This window comes from Esox lucius, chromosome 19 (genome assembly GCF_011004845.1).
Source record: "Esox lucius isolate fEsoLuc1 chromosome 19, fEsoLuc1.pri, whole genome shotgun sequence".
Lineage (NCBI taxonomy): Eukaryota > Metazoa > Chordata > Actinopteri > Esociformes > Esocidae > Esox > Esox lucius.
In genome coordinates, this window is record NC_047587.1 from 28,562,649 (window position 1) to 28,587,371 (window position 24,723).

Here is a 24,723-nt window from a genome sequence, read left to right on the forward strand (position 1 = left end):
TCATTTAAAGACTCTATTGACTATATATTGTGTTCATGGAATTCTTAAAGCAACACGGATGTGTAGGCATCCATGGTGGTAGATGTCCTACAATTTAATCTACCAGAATATCAGATTTTAGTCTATATAAACAATATTGTATGATTTATGCCAAGTGCTTCAGGCGATGACACAGGATTGCTATAACTAGAGATGAATGATTCAAGAAGCGGTCAGATTTATGATTGCAGTAAAATCAAAACAAGCTCAAGATTGAAGCCGAACACAATTAATTGCTTCAATTAAGGAAAGTAGGTGGCTTGAAGGGAGAGGTTGTGTCCTGATGGTCTTCAGAACACCTGGGAACTAAAGGTCTGAAAATGAAATAAAAACTAGACTATGTAAATACAATATTTTTTCAATCCCTGATTTAAGGTTATTTGCCCAAATATTTTCTTGAATGCAAAGAGAGATTCACAGGTTGGGCTAATTAATGTTAATAGGGAGTTATTTTTTCTGGGTGCAGTGAGGCTTGTGGCACATAAGTGAAATACTTTTCACATCCATGTCTTTGCCTTAAATATCAGCAGTTAAGAACTAGCATTAAAAAACAATCTATTTATCCGCTACATCAACCCCTAGAGCTTAGGCATTTATGTGAAGGTTGAGAACACTTGATACAACAGTCTATTGATTCTGTCTAAGTGTTATTTATAAAACAATACACTAACCATTTGATTCTATGCATCTACTCCTTGGTTAGGTGGTTTAAGTTATACAGTATCTCACAAAAGTGAGTACACCCCTCACATTTTCGTAAATATTTGAGTATATCTTTTCATGTGACAACACTGAGGAAATGACACTTTGCTACAATGTAAAGTAGTGAGTGTACAGCTTGTATAACAGTGTAAATTTGCTCAAAATAACACAACGCACATTCATTAATGTGTAAACCACTGGCGATAAAAGTGAGTACACCCCTAAGTGAAAATGTCCAAATTGGGCCCAATTAGCCTTTTCCCTCCCTGGTGTCATGTGACTCGTTAGTGTTACAAGGTCTCAGGTGTGAATGGGGAGCGGGTGTGTTAAATTTGGTGTCATCTGTCTCACACACCCTCATACTGGTCACTGGAAGTTCAACATGGCACCTCATGGCAAAGAACTACATAAAGATGGCCTAGGCCAATAAGAAGATTGCCAAGACCCTGAAACTGAGCTGCAGCACGGTGGCCAAGACCATACAGCGGTTTAACAGGACAGGTTCCACTCAGAACAGGCCTCGCCATGGTCAACAAAAGAAGTTGAGTGCACATGCTCAGTGTCATATCCAGAGGTTGTCTTTGGGAAATAGACGTATGAGTGCTGCCAGCATTGCTTCAGAGGTTGAAAGGGTGGGGGGTCAGCCTGTCAGTGCTCAGAACGTACGCCGCACACTGCATCAAATTGGTCTGCATGGCTGTCGTCCCAGAAGGAAGCCTCTTCTAAAGATGATGCACAAGAAAGCCCTATTGAGCATCTGTGGGGCATCCTCAAATGGAAGGTGGAGGAGCGCAAGGTCTCTAACATCTACCAGCTCCATGATGTCGTCATGGAGGAGTGGAAGAGTCCAGTGGCAACCTGTGAAGCTCTGGTGAACTCCATGCCCAAGAGGGTTAAGGCAGTGCTGGAAAATGATGGTGGCAACAAAAAATAGTGACACTTTGGGCCCAATTTGGAAATTTTTACTTAGAGGTGTACTCACTTTTGTTACCAGCTGTTTGGACAATAATGGCTGTGTGTTGGGTTATTATGAGGAGACCGCAAATTTAAACTGTTATACAAGCTGTACATTCACTACTTTACATTGGAGCAAAGTGTCATTTCTTCAGTGTTGTCACATGAACAGATATAATAAATTTTTTACAGAAATGTGAGGGGTGTACTCCCTTTTGGGAGATACTGTAGATCCCCCTTGAGACTAATGCTTACAGTTCACCCTTAAATCCCAGTCTCTCACATTTTAAGCACTGAAGCAGTTGAGCATTATTTGAAGGAGGATATGGTTCTCCCTCACCTCTCTTCAGACACCCAGGATGAGAGGAGGGCCCTGGTACGGGGAGGGTAATGATACTGACGGACGAGCTATCATAATGCCAGTCGCCAATCATGGACATTTTATGAGCTTCCTAGACACAAGTCTTTTTGTAAGGTTTTGAATTCTTTATCATTGACCACGGGGAATAGGGCAGTACTGCAGAGACATCATGAAAAATGCATGGAGCAGAGATTGAGTAGGTCGGCTCAGGTTGAGATGTGTGTCGGCTTTATGGAGTGGCGCCATGGGACGCTTTAACGGGAGCACAGTGTGACGGCTCTATTTCAACCTGCAGGAGAAGGAACATGGGTTCCGTAGCAGCACGCCGGCCACCGTGGACCTGGAATCACAGGAGGCTGGTGAGGGGAGGGCAGCTCATAATTGCGGCAGTAGAGTGAATGGAATGAACCATGTGGAGACCCTGTGGGTGATCTCCATTCATTCCATGCCTTACTATGACCTCAATTCCCCAATAAAATTGCCAACCGCCTCCTGTGATTGGATTCCCCGCTGCCTATAACAATGAACTTGATATCTATGCATTGTTTTTGTTTAACATGATAATGTAAAGGGTTCAGGGTAAGTATATATTTAGTTCACTTCAACGGTACACAAATCTGTATCTGAACCGAATTCGAGAAGGAACAGCTGCAATGGTAAGGGACGGTAGACCAACACTGTATAACCCTCAAGAGACGGTAGACCAACACTGTAGAACCCTCAAGAGACGGTAGACCAACACTGTAGAACCCTCAAGAGACGGTAGACCAACATTGTAGAACCCTCAAAGAATGGTAGACCAACACTGTAGAACCCTCAAGGAACGGTAGACCAACACTGTAGAACCCTCAAGGGATGGTAGACCAACACTGTAGAACCCTGAAGAGACGGTAGACCAACACTGTAGAACCCTCAAGAGACGGTAGACCAACACTGTAGAAGCCCCAAGGGATGGTAGACCAACACTGTAGAAACCTCAAGAGACGGTAGACCAACACTGTAGAAGCCCCAAGGGATGGTAGACCAACATTGTAGAACCCTCAAAGAATGGTAGACCAACACTGTAGAACCCTCAAGGAACGGTAGACCAACACTGTAGAACCCTCAAGGGATGGTAGACCAACACTGTAGAACCCTGAAGAGACGGTAGACCAACACTGTAGAACCCTCAAGAGACGGTAGACCAACACTGTAGAAGCCCCAAGGGATGGTAGACCAACACTGTAGAAACCTCAAGAGACGGTAGACCAACACTGTAGAAGCCCCAAGGGATGGTAGACCAACATTGTAGAACCCTCAAAGAATGGTAGACCAACACTGTAGAACCCTCAAGGAACGGTAGACCAACACTGTAGAACCCTCAAGGAATGGTAGACCAACATTGTAGAACCCTCAAGGAATGGTAGACCAACACTGTAGAACCCTCAAGGGATGGTAGACCAACACTGTAGAACCCTGAAGAAATGGTAGCCCATCAATTTAGAACCCTCAAGGAACGGTAGACCAACATTGTAGAACCCTCAAAGAATGGTAGACCAACACTGTAGAACCCTCAAGGAACGGTAGACCAACACTGTAGAACCCTCAAGGGATGGTAGACCAACACTGTAGAACCCTCAAGGGACGGTAGACCAACACTGTAGAACCCTCAAGAGACGGTAGACCAACACTGTAGAAGCCCCAAGGGATGGTAGACCAACACTGTAGAAACCTCAAGAGACGGTAGACCAACACTGTAGAAGCCCCAAGGGATGGTAGACCAACATTGTAGAACCCTCAAAGAATGGTAGACCAACACTGTAGAACCCTCAAGGAATGGTAGACCAACACTGTAGAACCCTCAAGGGATGGTAGACCAACACTGTAGAACCCTGAAGAGACGGTAGACCAACACTGTAGAACCCTCAAGGAATGGTAGACCAACACTGTAGAAGCCCCAAGGGATGGTAGACCAACACTGTAGAAACCTCAAGAGACGGTAGACCAACACTGTAGAAGCCCCAAGGGATGGTAGACCAACATTGTAGAACCCTCAAAGAATGGTAGACCAACACTGTAGAACCCTCAAGGAACGGTAGACCAACACTGTAGAACCCTCAAGGAATGGTAGACCAACATTGTAGAACCCTCAAGGAATGGTAGACCAACACTGTAGAACCCTCAAGGGATGGTAGACCAACACTGTAGAACCCTGAAGAAATGGTAGCCCATCAATTTAGAACCCTCAAGGAACGGTAGACCAACATTGTAGAACCCTCAAAGAATGGTAGACCAACACTGTAGAACCCTCAAGGAACGGTAGACCAACACTGTAGAACCCTCAAGGGATGGTAGACCAACACTGTAGAACCCTGAAGAGACGGTAGACCAACACTGTAGAACCCTCAAGAGACGGTAGACCAACACTGTAGAAGCCCCAAGGGATGGTAGACCAACACTGTAGAAACCTCAAGAGACGGTAGACCAACACTGTAGAAGCCCCAAGGTATGGTAGACCAACATTGTAGAACCCTCAAAGAATGGTAGACCAACACTGTAGAACCCTCAAGGAACGGTAGACCAACACTGTAGAACCCTCAAGGGATGGTAGACCAACACTGTAGAACCCTGAAGAGACGGTAGACCAACACTGTAGAACCCTCAAGAGACGGTAGACCAACACTGTAGAAGCCCCAAGGGATGGTAGACCAACACTGTAGAAACCTCAAGAGACGGTAGACCAACACTGTAGAAGCCCCAAGGGATGGTAGACCAACATTGTAGAACCCTCAAAGAATGGTAGACCAACACTGTAGAACCCTCAAGGAACGGTAGACCAACACTGTAGAACCCTCAAGGAATGGTAGACCAACATTGTAGAACCCTCAAGGAATGGTAGACCAACACTGTAGAACCCTCAAGGGATGGTAGACCAACACTGTAGAACCCTGAAGAAATGGTAGCCCATCAATTTAGAACCCTCAAGGAACGGTAGACCAACATTGTAGAACCCTCAAGGAAAGGTAGACCAACACTGTAGAACCCCCAAGGGATGGTAGACCAACATTGTAGAACCCTCAAGGAATGGTAGACCAACACTGTACAACCCTCAAGGAACGGTAGACCAACACTGTAGAACCCTCAAGGAAAGGTAGACCAACACTGTAGAACCCCCAAGGGATGGTAGACCAACATTGTAGAACCCTCAAGGAATGGTAGACCAACATTGTAGAATCCTCAAGGAATGGTAGACCAACACTGTAGAACCCCCAAGGGATGGTAGACATACATTGTAGAACCCTCAAGGAATGGTAGACCAACATTGTAGAATCCTCAAGGAACGGTAGACCAACACTGTAGAACCCTCAAGGGATGGTAGACCAACATTGTAGAACCCTCAAGGGACAGTAGACCAACACTGTAGAACCCTGAATAAATGGTAGACCATCAATTTAGAACCCTCAAGGAACGTAGACCAACATTGTAGAACCCTCAAGGAAAGGTAGACCAACACTATAGAACCCTCAAGGGACGGTAGACCAACACTATAGAACCCTCAAGGGACGGTAGACCAGCATTGTAGAACCCTCAAGGAATGGTAGACCAACATTGTAGAACCCTCAAGGGACAGTAGACCAACACTGTAGAACCCTCCAGCTTCATTTAAATGTCCAATTTAGCAACACTTTGACATTCCAGTAGACTACAACAGCGACTGATAGAGTTGTGGACAAAACAAAATCTGTTTGTGTCCACTTCTGACAAGGTACTTTAGCCTAATGTGGCAGCTAACACCTGAAAAAACATGTTGACACTGATGTACGAATGGTCGAACGACTCATTGTTTTTGAATGACTTCTCTTTTACGGACTTGAGAGTAATGGGCCCTTCTTGTAGTGACGAGTTCAACTGAATCATTTCAAATGACCTGCAAGCAGCAAATCTGTACACGCACGTAACTCCTGACGGTTAGTGTTTCTTTTTACTGAATGACTTGAAAAGATATGAGTCAGTAAAAAGACTTCAACTCCCTAGCACTAGTTAACCCATCTACGCCAACATCACCACAGTTTCCTTATTCCCTTAGCAACACGGATACACTAAAAAACATCACCACTTCGTCTACCCAATCCAAGCATCCCTTAGCAGCAGTCTAATTGGGCTAAAAAAATTACAATAGCGGTGTGTGTGTGGCCGCAGATATGCGCCTGTATTCTGATTGAGAGTAATTAGTAGACGTAGTACTCATGTGGTTGCAAGACAGTGTTTGTGCCATGTTTATACATTGCACTTTACTTTAGATTGTGCTCTCTGCCTAATGCATAGACAATATGCATTATACATTCTTCCTGAATTGGTATGGTGTCTTTTGCTAAATAACATAAAAAAAAGATTTTCACTAACTGCTGACAATACATTTTTGTGCCTTTCCGAAAAACTTACCGAACCATGACCCTCAAATCGCGATACACTACCGTTCAAAGGTTTGGGGTCACTAACCAAATTTTTTTGTCCATAAAGACAACATCAAAATGATCCGAAATACAGTGTAGACATTGTAAATGGCTTTTGTACCTTGAAACATAAGGTTTTACAGGTGTACATAGGTGTACAGAGGCCCATTATCAGCAACCATCACTTGTGTTCCAATGGCACATTGTGTTTGCGATCCAGGTTTATCATTTTAAAAGGCTAATTTATCGTTAGAAAACCCTTTTGTGATTATGTCAGCACCACTGAAAACTGTTGTGCTGATTAAAGAAGCAATAAAACTGTCCGTCTTTAGACTAGTTCAGTATCTTCAGCACCAGCTTTTGTGGGTTCGATTACAGGCTCAAAATGTCTGGGAACAAAGGACTTTCTTCTGAAACTCGTCAGTCTATTCTTGTTCTGAGAAATGAAGGCTAATCCATGGGAGAAATTGCCAGTGAACTGAAGATCTCATACAACAAAGTGTAGTACTCCCTTAACAGAACAGCGCAAACTGGCTCAACCCAGAATAGAAAGAGCAGTGGGAGGCTCCGGTGCACAACTGAGCAAGAGGACAAATACATTAGAGTGTCTAGTTTGAGACACAGACGCCTCACAGGTCCTCAACTGGCAGCTTCATTAAATAGTACCCGCAAAACACCAGTCTCATCTGGGATGCAGACCTTCAAGGCAGACTTCTTCCTCTGTCAAGTGTCTATGTTCTTTTGCTATCTTAATATTTTATTTTTGTAGGCTAGTCTGTGATATGGCTTTTTCTTCTCAATTCTGCCTAGAAGGCCAGCATCCCAGAGTCCAGGTACTATTTCATGAAGCTGCCAGTTGAGGACCTGTGAGGTACTTTTGACTAGTTGAGATACTCAACTAGTCAAAAGAAGGCCAGTTTTATTGGTTCATTAATCAGCGCAACAGTTTTCAATGGTGCTACCATAATCACAAAAGGGTTTTCTAATGATCTATTAGTGTTTTAAGATGATAAACTTGGATTAACAAACACAAAGTGCCGTTAGAGCATATAGGACTGATGGTTGCTGATAATGAGCCTCAGTATGCCTCAGTATGTAGATATTCTTTTAAGAATCAGCTGTTTCCAGGTACAGTCGTGATATACAACATTTCCAATGGCTACACTGTATTTCTGGTCAATTTTATGTTATTTTTATGGACATAAAAATAGCTTTTCCTTCCAAAGCAGTAGAAATTCCTAAGTGACCCCAAAGGTTTGAACGGTAGTTGTATAACTGTACGTGGTAGCTGACAATTAAAACCCTAGTTCTGGGATATGTACTGTCGGTATTGTATTGTAAGTGTGTGGGTTATCAAGGGTCCGCTCTGTGTTCATCTGAGGAGAATATCTTTAGCATATGCTTGTTGATTCAGGTCTGTGATAAGTGACTCCCAATATGACGTCACAGTTCCTACAAAATACAATCAATCCCTCATGACTTAGCATAAATTCCATTCCGCACACCCTGGTAGTCCTACTTCCCACTAGTATAGAGACCACCAGATTCCGAACCTCAATCACTAACCTCTAATCCTGACTGTAATTGTAACATTTGCTTAAATTTAACCCCGAGCTGCGAAACCCACCCCCCCCCCCCCCCCCCCCCCCCCCCCCCCCCCCCCCCCCCCCCCCCCCCCCCCCCCCCCCCCCCCCCCCCCCCCCCCCCCCCCCCCCCCCCCCCACGCACACACACATTCCCTTAACACACTCTCTGACTAACACACAGACACACACACATTGATCCACATTGATTCTTTTTGCTCTTTATTGCACTGAATAGATTTTGGTGCGGCTTGTCAGCCCGTTGTTGTGCTCACTTCTAGACATAACCTAAAGTTCAACATCAGTAGGTCACTCCGGTACAACACATGGGGACACAATAATGTAATACAATAATGTTCCTAAGCCAAAGAGGCGGACCACTACACATGGTAGCCTAGGGCAAACAAAGACAAGTATCTGGACACACCACCACTCCACTAAGGTCATGCGGAACATATTTTTCACCACATATTAAGATCATGTATACAGTACCGTTCAAAGGTTTGGGGTCGCTTAGAAATGTCCTTGTTTTCCAGTAAACCATACATGAAATTTGTTTGAATAGGAAGTATAGCAACATGAATAGGAAATGTAGTTCAATAAAAAAAAAAGGTTTTTATTGAAATAATAATTTTGTCCTTCAAACTTTGCTTTCGTAAAAGAATCCTCCATTTGAAACAAGTAGAGCCTTGCAGAACTTTGGCATTCTAGTTGGAGCTGTGCTTTAGGTCATTGTTATTGTTGTAGGAGGAAACCGGCTCCAATCAAGCGCAGTCCACTGGGTATGCCATGGCATTGCAAAATGGGGTGATAGTCTTCCATCTTCAAGATCCATTTTACCCTTTACAAATCTCCCACTTCACCACCACCAAAGCACCGCTAGACCATCATATTGCCTTCATTATACTTGGCGTTAGGCATTCCTCCAGCTTCTTGTCATTTGCTGTGCATCTCAAGAATGTTCTTCTTTGTGATTGGAACACCTCAAACTTAGATTAATCTATCTATAACACTTTTTTGCCGGACCATGTAAGCGGAGCTGGCCAAGAAGAGCAAATGTTTCTTACTGAGTGAGTGTGTGAGTGACTGACTGAATGACTACCTCTTTTTAAATAGCGTAGTGGTTAAGGATGTAGACCTGCAAACAACAGGTCCTGCGTTCAAATCTCGTCACAGTCAAATCAATTCATGCATTAGGATTTGTTCCGGATAGACAAAAACTTCGCTGGCTGCAACCTTCAGTAGCTGCATTATAGTAAGCCTAAAATAAAACTGTTTAGAGTTATATTGCGACTATTTCTGGTGGATTCTCGAAGTACGCATCCATGCATGCTTTTTGGGGTAATATAGGCTAGATCAAAACCCCTTGGGCAGTAAAAGAGTAGGGGTTTCCATGATTGTCTTGTCTTTTCACTTGATGAAAAAGTCAGTTATCGTCACCTATTTTGATAAGTTATTGTATTAATGTCTTTCACGAATGAAAGAAAAAACAACATTTTTGTGCCATGAAATGAAATAGCTTTGGCAGTGTAAAATTCATCTTCAGTCTTGCTAGCAATTGCTCAAATCTTATGACTATTCCAAGTAGTAAGTTAGTAGACACTAGTAAGTCATTACTGGCTGATAAGCTGTTAAAACTAGACAATAATGTATTTGTCCTCTTGCTCAGTTGTGCACTAGGGCCTCTGACTTCTCTCTCTTTTCTGGTAAGAGCCAGTTTGTGCTGTTCTGTGAAAGGAGTAGTACACAGCCCTGGAGTATCCTTCATTTCTCAGAACAAGAATAGAGTTTCAATTGTATGTTTCGGGCCATTTTGAGCCTGTAATCAAAACCACAATTGCTGATGCTCAAATAGTGTAAAGAAGGCCAGTTTCATTGCTTCTTTAATCAGCACAACCGTTTTCAGCTGTGCTAACATAATTGCAAAAGGGTTTTGTAATGATCAATTAGCCTTGTTTGTTAAACTTGGATTAGCAAACACAATGTGTCATTGGAACACAGGAGTGATGGTTGCTGATAAAGGGCCTCTGTAAACCTATGTAGATATTCCATAAAAAATCAGCCGTTTCCAGCTATAATAGTCATTTACAACATTAACAATGTCTACACTACTTCTGATCAGTCTGATGTTATTTTAATGTTTTTCAAACATTTGCTTTTCTTTCGAAAACATGGACATTTGTAAGTGACCTCAAACTTCGGAACAGTAGTGTACAAACAGTAACATTCTATAATGTCACACATTTAAACCATCTCTCTATCAAACAATACAATTACATTATAATGTGCTGTTAAAACAAAGAGGAGATTTGTACATTCACATCCAAGGGAATTAGTCATTTTTGAAAATTCTGTGGTAATGCAGATTGGGAAAGTGGACATACCACAAGTGTTCTTGTACTTGGGAACAGTACCAGTTCTAAACAACCAAGGGTGAACAGGTAGTTTGAACTTCCTCAGTTGTACAAATCAAGAACACAAGAACAATAATTAGCCAGAGCAAGATGACTTAAAATGAAATGAGTGAACAATAAATAAACCTTTAATTAAACAATCTCACCTTGTAGCTGGCTGTCAAAATTACATTTGAGACAAATCACTCAACTATAAACACCATGTAGATAATGGAATTATTCCATGATTGAGGTTTTTATGTTTTATTTTGAAATATTGTGCCTGTTTCTGAAAAGATGATGCCAGTTTAGATAATTAAGTTCTTCTCTTATCTTAGTCTTTTTAGTAGTGTTGGGAAATTCTAATCTTTTTAACGATTCTGAACATTTCAAGTCATTCAGTGAAAAAGAACAAAATCTTTTGACATGCTTAGTTTATGCTAGTCAGTAAAGTTCAGAGCATGCGTGAGAGTAATTATTCTACAAGCCTCTCGTTAACGACTAGTCTGTGATATGGCTTTTTCTTCTCAGCTCTGCCTAGAAGGCCAGTTCTACATAAGGGGCATTGTTGTAGTGTGAAAGTCTGCTTTAGAAAATATACATTTGCGACTGCCAGACATTCAAGTGAGTACACCCCTCACATTTTTCAAATGTTTGATTATAGCTTTTCATGTGACAATGCTGAAGAAATGACACTTCACTTTTGTGAGATACTAGACATGTTATAGTATTTCATGGTACATTTCAAATAAGTCTAGTTGTGGATTGGAACAGTTTGGAATGTGAACTGCTTTTTCCTGACTGGGGAGTTTGACTTGCACATATCGTTTGTGAGCTGCAGCATCTGCACAAATTATTCCTTCTCAAGTTTTTTGTGAAGTGACTCTGTTTACTGTGTGTTTTTGTAATACAAAGCTGTCTATTCAATAGTACCAGTGAGATGTTTGGACACACCTACTCATTCAAAGTTATTATTTTTTATTTTTTTTCACATTGTAGGATAATATTTTAGAAATAAAAACCATGAAATAACGCTTATGGAATCATGTAGCATCCAAAAATGTCTTAAACAGATCAAAATATTTGGCATTTTATCATCCAGGTCCATGAGGTATTCACCTTAAATGTATTTTATTTTACAGGTGTGCCTTTTTAATTTATGGAATTTCTTACCTACTTAATGTGTTAGGGTGGGTATACAGAGGGTGACAATGTTGGGTGGGTATTAGGGCTGTCGCGATATACAGGTAATGATATTATGTTAATAATACACATATGATATTGTTAGACGAAAATGACATTGTATTTTTCCAAAACCTTATTCATGTCACCTATAGACAAACAATGCTTAAACAATGAGTCTGGGCCTATACACTGGCATTGAACCTTGAAATCAACTTGTTAGCCCCACTAGAACCCCCAGGAGAGACGTGTTTTTTTCTTCTTTCTATTCACTTGGAGAAAATTGCCTATTTTTCCAAATATTCCTCTCAGTTTTACCTATACATTCTGGACCAATACATTGGCGTTTTCGTTGCCTTTTCACTAGGTGAAAAGTTGTTGTATTTTTCCAAAAACTCCTCTGGGTGTTAGGCTTTGTGTATCTTCTGTTTATCAGTTCATCTGGTTGCCTTTTCACTATCCATGAAGTGTAATCGCTCTTTTTGTACCCACTTTTTTTTATTTATTATTTGTACAGTTACGGTTACAGACTCTCTCTCCACCTCCCTAAACTCGTATTTTAAGTGTTATTCATTTGTCAAAAATGAGACAAAACCCACAATGAACAGTAGGCAAAATAAATGCTTCACAAAGTTCAAATAACAGACACTTCTCAACATCAACTGTTCAGAGTAGCCTGGGTGAATAAGGCCTTCATGGTCAATTTGCTGCAAAGAAATCCCAACTGAAGGACGCCAATAAGAAGAGACTTGCTTGGGCCAAGAAATGTGAGAAATTGACATTAGACTGGTGGAATTCTGTTTTTTGGTCTGATGAGTCAATTTGATGTTTGGTTTCAACTGCCGTGTCTTTGTGAGATGATTGTTGGTGAACGGATGATATCTGCTTTTGTGGTTCCCTCCTTGAAGCATGGAGGAGGAGGTGTGATGGTGTGTGGTTGGTTTGCTGGTGATTTATTTAGAATTCAAGGGACACTCAAACAGCATAACTACCAATGCATTCTGCAGAGATACGCCATGCTATCTAGTTTGCGCTTAGTGGGACTATCATTTTCTTTCATCAGGACAATGTCCCAAAACACACTTCCAGGCTCTGTAAGGGCTATTTGACCAAGAAGGGGATGCTGCATCAGATGACCTGGCTACCACAATCACCCGACCTCAAACCAAACGAGATTTGGGATGAGTTGGACCACAGTGAGAAGAAAAAGCAGCAAACAATTGCTCTGCATAAGTGGAAAGACATTCAAGACTGTTAGATAAGCATTCCAGGTGACTACCTCATGAAGGTGGTTGAGAGAATGACAAGAGTGTGCAATACTGTAATCAATACAAGGGGTGGCTACTTTGAAGAATCTAAAATATATAAATATATTTTTTAAACATTTTGGTTAATAGATTATTCCATGGATTATTTCATAGTTTTGATGTTGTCACTATTATTAAACAAAAATTAAAATAGCAAAAATAAAGAAATACCATTGAATGAGTAGGTGTGTCCAAAGCTTTGACTGGTGCTGTATTTGAGTTGAACAAGTCACTTAAATCAAGTTGGTATAAATAGCCATAAAAAAAAAAAAACATTGTTTGTGAATTTCACATCACTACTTCCCAACTCTGGGAGTCATTCTGAATGTATGTTGCGGGTGAATAAAGACTCCAAATGTTGGATATCTCCCACTCTGGCTATATTCCAATAGGTATTACACATCACTTTGCAAGACTTGCAAGCTTAATGTGACCTGTAAACCTGTGAGTTTCAGACAGTTGTATTATGTACTTACATTTATGTCATTTAGCAGACAGTCTTATCCAGAGCAGCTTACAGGAGTAAGCTGTAAAATGTACAGTATGGCTACTGCCCAGGTGTGTGGTCAGGTAGGACAAAGAAGGACATACTGTAGGCAAAAAGTATTTGTTTCAGAACATAGGAGCATCTATATCCCTGTTTTACATGAAGGGCAAATGTCGATAACACGCATGTCAGTCTGTCATGGCTTTAAGTTGTGGAGAGATGGCCTGCAAATATTGATAACCCGCATGTCAGTCTGGCATGGCTTAAAGTTGTGGAGAGATGGCCTGCAAATATTGATAACCCGCATGTCAGTCTGTCATGGCTTTAAGTTGTGGAGAGATGGCCTGCAAATATTGATAACACGCATGTCAGTCTGTCATGGCTTTAAGTTGTGGAGAGATGGCCTGCAAATATTGATAACACGCATGTCAGTCTGTCATGGCTTTAAGTTGTGGAGAGATGGCCTGCAAATATTGATAACACGCATGTCAGTCTGTCATGGCTTTAAGTTGTGGAGAGATGGCCTGCAAATATTGATAACCCGCATGTCAGTCTGGCATGGCTTAAAGTTGTGGAGAGATGGCCTGCAAATATTGATAACCCGCATGTCAGTCTGTCATGGCTTTAAGTTGTGGAGAGATGGCCTGCAAATATTGATAACACGCATGTCAGTCTGGCATGGCTTAAAGATGTGGCGAGATGGCCTGCAAATATTGATAACCCGCATGTCAGTCTGTCATGGCTTAAAGATGTGGAGAGATGGCCTGCCTCATTATTGGTGTTTTTGTGCGACCTGTTGAAGGTACAGACCTGTCTATTCAAACTGTTGGCACACAGTCCTGGTACAACACAAGACATGCAACCCGGGGTTAGAGGCTGAGAAACATACAGCTTTAAATAGAGTCGTAACTACATGGACCTCTTTGCCACCCCAGGAAACTCAAGCTAGCAATAAAACCATTAAACTTTAACTTTACAGCCAGTGAATACAGATATTTTCATGTTTTTTTCATTGTGTTTTGCACTGTTGTAGGTAGTCATATTAAGTAGTGATGTATATTTTATGTATTGTATTCATGTTGTGTTGTTTAGGACCCCATGAGGAGAAGCTGCTGCCTCTGTAGCAAGCTAATGGGAATCCTACTAAATACTGACAGAACCGAACTACTGTATATCCAGAGACAGAACTACTGTATATCCAGAGACAGAACTACTGTATATCCAGAGACAGAACTACTGTATATCCAGAGACAGAACTACTGTATATCCAGAGACAGAACTACTGTATATCCAGAGACAGACAGACCTGCTGTATATCCAGAGACAAACAGACAGACAGACCTACTGTATATCCAGAGACAGACAGACAGACAGACTTACTGTATATACAGGGGAAATAGGCCAGTCTGTGTATGACAGGAAAGTGTGAAATGATTTTCACTCCATGTGGGTAAAATGTTGACACCGTGGTCCTGTGAACTCTGATGAACACGTCTTTGATCATTGAGATGGCCATAGAGCCCAACGAGCTTACCTTCTGGGAGGTCATCCATGCCTGTCTCTGTCCATCAGATCTAACCTGGAAAGAGCATCTCTCATAGAAAGTCCTCCCTCTACCTTTCTCTCTCACCTCTCTTTCTGCCTATAATTTCTTCCATTCCTCTCTCTGTCTGTCCCTGAAGAGGGGCTGAAAATAGCAGCCAGGGGAAAATTGGGTCAACTGCCATGGGGGGTGGTGGGTGGACGGGAGGGGCTCTGGTTTACCGACCAACTACATTTACTTCTACCCTTCTCAGTTCCTTCCACTGTCTCTCTATCTAACCACACCTTTATACCTCCTATGGCTGTCTTCCTCTCCCGCTCTGACCGTGTTGTCTGGTCTGGTATTGATTAATGCCCTCCAAGTGATTTCTAGACCACAGAGAAACCAGACAAGCCACAAAGTAAACGTTTCAACTGATCCCACCATTGAGGGAATGAATAAATCCTGACATTAATGGTCTTTAATGGTATCATGTGCAAAGCGCCCCGTCTACATTTGTTGACAAAACGAACAATGACGAAGGCCTTGAGCTGGAGAGGGCAAAATATGCTACCCCTTACTTCCTATTGCATATTTAACATTAAAAAACCAAAATATTTGGAGCGATATCCCAAGGTATAAATGAATTGTGAACACTTATGTTTGTGTAGTTATAATTTTACCAAAACAGGCACAATTTGGCACGGCAGAGTCTATTTCCAGCCATTCACACGGTGCTCATCATGGTCCCTGGACTGGCATTTTCATGGCCAATGTGATAATTGTCTTCCCTGCGTGTTAAAAGCTGACGTGTTGAACCCTGCACTGTGGGACCCGGAATATTAACTGTAGAGTGTAAAGGGTTTCCTACAGCAGCCAGTGAACACCACTGGTTGGCTTCCTAAATGGCACCATATGCCAAAGGTTGGGACCTAATGTTCACCTGGGTTCTTTTGTACAGAGTAATGTCTGGGACATGGAGCATGTGTTAAGGTAAAGTGTTGGGTCAGTTTGGGACTCATCCCTGGTGTTTATGGTTGTTGCGTTAAGGTAAAGTGTTGGGTCAGTTTGGGACTCATCCCTGGTGTTTATGTTAGTTGTGTAAAGGTAAAGTTTTGGGTCAGTTGCAGCCAGCAACACATGATTGGTGTTGTTCTAGAAGCACTATTAAGGGCTAAAAACCTAAAACTCATTGCACATCAAGTGGAACCAGGGATTGATATGATCTGAAGTTATTTATGTGCTTTCCTAATACTGCAATATGCACAAAGCTGAAACCAAACATCAGAACAAAAATTGGGCTTTGCAGAATGTCATGTCTGCTATTTGGAATTGGATTTCCAGGATATGATGCAATGACTGACTCTACATTCCAATAATGTATCAGCATGGTGTTTTCTATTGGTTTAGTCAGGGTTCATGCACATAACTTATCCATCTCCAGCCCCATCTTATTTGCTAGTGAACATTTAATGTTTCATAGTGAAAAAGGGACACGTCTGTATCTCATCTTTATGCAAAGGTGATCACAATGAACATAGGGATGGATTGTCACAGACATGGTGATTCCCTCTACTCTAGTTTGGAACACTGATTTGTATTCATTTTAAATGGCGCCAACCAGCAAGACGCTATGGGAGCACTGTCATATAAGCTAGCAATGCAAAGGTCCTGTGTTTAAGCCTCGGGTGAGATTAATCATAAGGTGGTACATGTTAAGCCAACAGCATGACATCCATTATACATGCATGTCCAGTATCAAGATCTAACTAATCCTTCTTCACTTTTTCCTTAGGGTTCAAGTGTCCTGTCTGCTCCAAGTCTGTGGCATCGAATGAGATGGAGGTGCACTTCATAATGTGTCTAAGCAAGCCCCGCCTGTCGTACAACGGTGAGACAGACCCCTCCCCAGACCCTGTGTTCAAGTCCTTTCAGTAGTGACAAAAAAGGTGTTTTGGACAGGATTTTTTGCAAACCCTGTTTGAAATTGTATGCTGCTGCAGGCAGTTTGAAGGAAGTTAAAGGTAGCATATGGCTAGTTTATGGCAGTTGCTGGAAGTCTTTATTGGGTAAATGCCATCTCTTCTCAAAAACAGGGAAATTGAGCTTCTAATTACTCCACACTCTTAGAACTAGTGGTGAATTAAAGAACCCTGTAGATCCACAAGGAAACATTTAATTTCCACCTCTGGTCAGTTCTTGGAGGAACTTTTAATGGTTCAATGTGGCAACTAGTGGAACTCTGGAATAGAGAAATGTTTTTTGGCCGCCTTTCATAGTGAATGTCATTTATGTTCACATGCTAAGGTGGTTCTGCCAGACAGCTGTTTGGTCATGCATTATTTTACAAAGCTATACAAAACATTTAGTCTTTTGTTTCGTGAGAAGCATATACCATGGCTTAATGTAATGAAATATTAACTAAACCTGGAAAGTCTGGCTAACTCAAAGTTAGTTGTCCTACAGGACATGATATTTGAAAGAAGACGTTCAATGAATGCACACACAGCTGGCAACAAATTAGCACATAATGTTAGTAGCTATATTAGTGTAAAAAGGAAGTATTTTTTTTACGTTAACACTTGGCTGGATGTTATAACGAACATGATACCCTTTCATTAAGTAGGTATTTTAAGCTAGCTAGCTACAAACACAAACTATTTGGATAGTATGCTCAATTTACTAATCCATCCCACCCCAAGTGCCTGCCATATGTACTTTGTGTTGAACTTCTAATGGAAACTCTAATCTCTGGAACTGACATTAGGATAAAACACTGGTGTCACACTAGTACTGGGTTAAAGCACCAGGGGAAATGTGGCAATAGCCATCTAGGACTGGTTTCGGGGAGACAGATTAACTCTAGTCCTGGACTAAAACAACAAGCTCAAGTATATTTCATGCTTTGGTATTGTTACTAACAGTTATAAAAAACTGGATTGTATTGCATTTCCTCAATTCCCCTGTTGGTTCATAGACATTTCCTCAATCTTTCCCTGTTGGTTCATAGATATTTCCTCCATCTTCCCCTGTTGGTTCATAGATATTTCCTTAATCTTTCCCTGTTGGTGCTTGGACATTGCAATGTTTTCCCTGTTTCGTTATAGTGCCTGTGAGTGCACAGGAAGCACCACTGAGACAGAAATACAGCGCTGAGTTCTCTATGCATCATTGGTGCAGTGGAGAGGAACTGGCTTTTGCTCACCAAATATTACTAGCAATTACTGTAATGTTCTGGCTTTGTAAGTAAAAATATCATAAATAGGTATCCCTTTATTTTGTCCTTGACTTCGAATGCCAAAGCCCTTCACACTGTTGTTTAACTCTTCTTCACTTCCCGCTTGTATGACACATGTACTCCTTTTCTCCCCTTTCCTCTTCATCCTTCTGTCTCTCTCTTGCTCACTTTGACTGTCTTCCCTCCCATTGTGCTCTCTCTCCCGTTTCAGGAAACTCTTCCCCGTCTCTCATGGGGCTCTCTCCCTCTCTCTCTGTGCGTCTCTCATGGGGCTCTCTCCCTCTCTCTCTGTGCGTCTCTCATGAGACTCTCTCTTCCCCTCTCTCATGGTGCTCACTTCCCATCTCTGACTGTGGGAATGTAGTTGTGACCTATGTATGACCTGTCTCTCTAGTACCAGAGCTAATGTCATGGCTGTGTGTTGTTCCCTCCATTGATTCTCTCAGCAGTACTACTTTGACGATCTGCATATGGGTTGACCTCCCTAAGTACTGGAGTTTAAAACTGTCCATTCCAGAAGTCATAGAAATGTAATTAAAAACCAGCTTGAGCTGCTTGTACTTGAATAATCACAATATCTAAACAAGAAAAAGCCTGTATGTACATACAGGAGCCAATTCTGAGTGATAAAAATTACCTATATTGAATGCTGCAATAGAAGAAATATCTCAGTTATTTCTATGTCTCACAAGAAGAGTGAGTGTTGGTACACGTTTGACAGGAGCCTCAATGACAAAGAGTGCTTAACTTGCTGATGTTTCACAAAATCTCACGGCTGTCTCAGTCACCAGATCTCAAACACTTACTATAAGACAGCCTGGGACAGTGTTTTCTACTATCAGCAAAACACAAAGTTATGTAATTTCTTGTGGAAAAATCCCTCCAAGAATTCCTGACTTTTGTAAAATCTATGCCACGGTGCATTGAATGTGTTCTGGCTCATTGTGGCCCAATGCTCAGTAAAGACACTGTTGTTAACTTTATAATTGGGTAGTTACCTGTACAAAGCTGTTGTTATTGTTAAAGTTTAGTAATTTAGCAGATGTTCTTATTTGTTGCGACATACAGATCATTATGTATGATATTAGATCTGTAATTGGTGTTTGGTTTATGTGGAATCAATAGGATCAGGTGGTTAGAGAGAATGTTTCTCAGAGCAGTCCATAAATACTTGGGACAGTGACAAGTTTAGTTTGGACACCATAATCAAGCACATTGGATATGAAATGAACCAATGACTAACAGGACTGTCAGCTTTAATTGGAGGGCATATACGTACATTAATAAACTGTGAACCATGTAGGAATTTAACCTCTTTATATAAATATTCTCCATCATTTTAGGGGACCAATTATTCAAAAATGTTAAATATTATTTATTCTTGTCTTCAGCAAGTGCAGGGTTCCCGCGGCACCCTAAAAAGTCTTAAAAGGTCTTAAAATAAAGTCAGGGAAATTAAGGTTATAAATTGTCTTACATTTACCGTAAATTTGCTGCAGGTCTTAAATTTGCTGATGGTGCGTTTAAGGCTGATGGGAAAATTGTCACGCATAGTGACAAACGTCTAATTAGGTAAAACGTCTAATTAGCGTGTATTTTTTTAACTAACGTAGGAGCTACACTACAGCCATCGAGCGTTCAGCGTCGCCATCAACGACGCTGTTTAGTAATGCCCCCTTTGAAATAAATGACTGCTACAGTACTACACTAGTCGCATTGCGTGACGTCAAATGGCAGCCTCCAAGCTTCACGCGCTGAGGCTCAATTATTGACGGCCGACGCGCGCGTCTTGTGAATTGATTAATTGATTAATAAGAAATCAATAGATTTTTGGGGCGGATTTGCTGTATTGACTCATAAAAAATTGATTCAAATAATGGTTACTCATATTGACCTATTATCTACAGATTACAGATTTGCAGCATGTTTTTTTTTTTCAGATTTGCAGAATGTTTGTTTTAGATTTGCAGCATGTTTGTTTCACTTCTGTGGGCTTCTGGCTTTACTAGTTTTCCTTAGGAAGATGCCCTGACACACCAACCTTGCTATGGTAAAAGTTGGATGATGCACGGCAAACAACTGATCAATGAAGTGCAGAATTATAGGTTTTTGTATGTCCCAATTCACCCTTAATAAAGACATTAACACGAAGGAGCAACTTGATAATTGTGAAAAACCTAAAAATAGATATTTTACTTACTCATTATTACATTCTTCGTCTGCTCTTCTCCCCTTTTGTAAAAACGCGCTCTATGTTTCAGGTAAAACGTCAGGTTAACACAACGTTGATGACAATGCAACGCGTATGGTGTTGATGAACCGTGACACCGTTACAAAAACCTAAAGGCCTACTAATAAATTGTCTCTTTTCTATCAAAGAAATTGTGTAGACATTATTGGGGTCTTACATTTTATTTGTTGATGTCTAAAAAAGGTCTTAAAAAGCATTGAAACTGACTTGAAAAATGGTGCAAGAACCCTGAAGTGAAAGCCTGTACTTTAGTTCCCTTGGCCATCGTTGGCCTGCAGAGCAGTGTTACTCCTCATTAATGTATTTCATCCTATTAATTGTTTTCTTTATTCATCACACTGTACTTGTGTTTGTGGTTAACTATATATGTGTAAAGGATGTGGCCAGATGCATGGCTGTGTTGGTCTTAGATTGCCCCGGATTCAAAGGTGGGATCTTACCAAGGTTTGCCTAACCAGTCCTCTTCACACCACATTCACAGTCCTGTATACAGTCTGCAAAACGTGTTGCACAAGCTAATAGCAAACATCCTGTCTCCTCCCCTGGAATTCTTAGGGATTCATTTGATTTAAGCTCCTCCCATGCCTGACCTCCGGTGACCCCAGACCACAATGCAATGGTCAGCACCACCCATACATACATACCTATATTCACCTATCCTTACACACCCAGATGAGGTATGTACACAAACGTATCCACACTTGCATACCTACATTTACACACATAAAGACAAATGTTATTTCACATTATTTCTAAGTGGTTCCTCTGATACGGATGAAAAAATACCCCTCAAATCAAAGCTGTTAATCCCGTCAGTATTGTATGACTTCAAATTCAAAGTGTTGTGCAGAGCCAAAAGAGCAAAACCTGTTTAACTGTCCAAGCATCCAAACAGTTATAGACTGCACTGTATGTAATACATGTTCGGGGAGTCAAGCCAGTCAAGCCAGGTGTGTCTGTTCAGTCACCTATAGGATCACCCTTCCCAGAGCATTATGGGTGCATGACTGCTGTTCATTTCCCTGTGTGCCAACCTTGTTCCAGGTTGTTCCATTGAGAGTGTGGCTGGCTGAGATAGCTGTCTGCCTGCAGCCTTGGGCAGCCCTGTGAGTGAGTGACTGACAAAATGACTGACAGCTACCTGTCTGAGTGACAGCTCACCAGTCTAGCCTGTCTGGTCTGTCTGGGACTGAAGGTGACCCAGTGGGCTGCATGTAACATTTGATTGCTCCACTTTCTGGGGCATTTAAAGGTCCAATGCAGCCATTTTTATCTCAATATCAAATCGTTTCAGCGTAACAGTGTACTACTACCTTACTGGGATTGTTTTCAATTAAAATTGTGTAAAAGAAACAAATTATCTGTTTTTTGTTATTTAGCTAACACTTCTTATCCATAGCAACGTAGAGTTATTGCATTAATCTTAAGATAGCTAAGTTGGAGAACCACACAAATATATATATGGTATATCATAGTGTATACAATGTGTTATAATGATAAAAGGTGAAACCAATATATACACAAATAAACACTGGGAATTTAGTATTCAAGGATAGGTCTGTCTGGAAAGATGAGAAATAGACTGGGATGTACTAGTATTGAGATAGTGACTAAGGAGTATGAATACCTATTAAGAGTGACATTTTTATTTTATTTCTTCATTATTAATCCTGTTAAGCAGGAAGAACCAATGATGACCTTGTCAAAGGAAGAACAATTGCACATGAATACAATTAAAACAAAAGAAAAACAATCAAAAAGACATTATGTACAATGGAATAAGCAAGATACCAATGAGTTATACCATATGAGGTAAAGCTTATAAATACAAATGGAATATGAGGCAAAATTGCTCACTGTAATAAGGTGACATAAATCCAGTTGGATAAGGTGCTTAGCAGGTGCGGAGATCAGATAGCAGCTCAGACAGTTTGAATAAATAAGGGGTAATGACAGTGTGAGAATCTTTTGCAATTCATTCCAATAAGTGATAGGGATGACAGCTAGAAGAGGTGTTGACTTCAGGGATGACCAGTGTGAGGTGTCTACCAGAGCACAGCATTCTGTGAGGTAGGCTGATATTGAGGTAAAGGGGGGATTTTCCAATGAGGGACTTGTAGGTAAAAGGGTACCATTGTGTATGCAGCAAAGGCCAGTTTATCAAAGATACCAATGATGAGTGCTGTAGGAGGCACCGGTGACAAAGCGGTTGGCATTGTGATAAACAATGTATCATTTATTGAGGTAAATATTAGCAGCAGTTGCTGGGTACACCCATGGCAATCTTTAGAAGCTAATCGCTCCGCTGAAAGAATCTGGTGTGACACAAAATCGTGAGTTATCTGTTAATTTACCTTTGTTTCAAAAACTAGTTAGGCAGGGCAGAACGGTAATCAGCCTATAACTGTTCAAGACTAGCTTGTTGCCCCCTTTGAAGGGGGGAATGACAGCCATGGCTTTCCAGTCTACAGACAATTGTAGAGGCATGTTAAATAGGCAGGTGACGGGGGACGGCAATGACTGAGGCAGGTAGCTTTACAAAGGGCCATCTAGAGAGGATCTGAATGCTGGATTTCCTTCCAGACCTCATTAAACTGAACTGGATGAAAAAAGAAACGGGGGTGGGGGGTTCATGGGGGAGCTCTACATGAAATAGGAGCATCAGTGCCGGCAGCAGGAATATGCTGAGGAAGCACTTATGGCTGATAAAAACTTGAAAACAGACTAATATTGTCTAATGTATGTCGACGGAGAGTATTAGCACCTCTGAACAAGCTGTTGGCCGACATTAGACAGTACGTTATACGTATTTCCTGTGTTTTTCTTTTGTACTAAAGATTTCTTTATGTTCATGATACTAGAATTTAGAGCTAATTGGAGTTAATGTAGATATTTTTTGCCTAGCAACCATCCAGCACCAGAGCCACCACTTTAGCTCCTTTATTCACAAAATGTTGGTGATATAACAACATGAGAGCGCCTCAAAAAATTCTCTATGAAATGACCAGTTGTAAACAAACAAAACAGAGTCGTAGGTACTTGGTTACTACAACATATTTGCCAGGGGTTACGCCAAAAAACACAATTTGCCAGCTTTAAATGGTATATGAACGCATGTGTGAAGTCGGTTTGCCTTGATGGGGAGATTAGCTGATGTGACAAAGGCACCGGACCTAGCAGACGGACAATTCCACAGCGCATTCCGGGAAATAAGTTAAGCTGCAGTTCTGTCTCTGTGTTTTACTAACTTAGGGGATTTCAGAGAGCGGGGGAGGGGAGAGAGAGGCAGAGACAGAGGAGGAGAGACAGAAGGAGAGGCAGACAGGATGATGGAGGAGGAAAGAAAGTAAATGTGTCAAAAATAAAGACTGAGATGACAAGTGTGTTTTCACTTTTTCAGAGAGTGGGGCTAAAGTCATTTCACTCCTTTTCTCCTCCATCTTTCCCATCTCATTGTCTCTCTGTTCATCTGTCTGTCTTTGCCTGTCTTTCTCTGTGTCTGTCGCTCCTTACTGTCTCCATCTCCCCCCTCCCAGTCACTCTGAAGAGTTTTAGTAAAACAGGAACAGAACTGCAGTTTATCTTATTTCCCAGAATGCTTTATGGTGTTGTCAATTGGCTGGGCCCGTTGCCTGTCACACATCACCAGATCTCTACTAGGCCAATGTACTACACACATTGGTATAACCATTAACCCTGAACATAATCTTAACCCCCCAAAACCTAATCTCAACCCTAAATCCAAACCTATCCTTAATTCCTAACCATAATTCTAACCCCTAAGTCTATACATTCTTTGTTGGAGGACATATTTCTGTGGATAACTGTACTTTTGGTACTGTGCTAGCATGTGTAGTAACACGTGCTGTGTCTATGATAAACGTGTTGTGTCTGTGATAAATGTGTTTTGTCTGTGATGAACATGTTGTGTCTGTAATATAAGTGTTGTGTCTGTGATAAACGTGTTTTATCTGTTTGTAGACATACTGTTAGTCGGGCAGATGGAGAGTGTGTGTTGATAGGAAATAATGACAGAGAGCATATACATTTAGGTCCAGAAATAATAGGACACTGACACGCTTTGTTATTTTGGCTGTTAACCAAAATATATTCAAGGTACAGTTAATAAATGAACAGGGGCTTAAAGTGGAGTCTCTCAGCTTTAATTTGAGGGTGTTCACATCCAAACAGGAGCAAAGGTTTAGGAATTACAGCTCTTTAATATGTAGCCCCCTCTTTTTCAATGCACCAAAAGTAATTGGACAATTACT

At 41.2% G+C, this 24,723-nt stretch overlaps 1 protein-coding gene across 1 annotated transcript in view; it reads left to right on the forward strand.

Moving 5' to 3' along the window:
- znrf1 (zinc and ring finger 1) overlaps positions 1 to 24,723 on the forward strand; it is a 40,002-nt gene that overhangs the window by 5,867 nt on the left and 9,412 nt on the right. Inside the window, exon 2 of the mRNA XM_013138994.4 lies at positions 16,759 to 16,854. Coding sequence (XP_012994448.1) covers positions 16,759 to 16,854 — 96 coding nt within the window. The remainder of the gene's footprint in view (positions 1 to 16,758; positions 16,855 to 24,723) is intronic.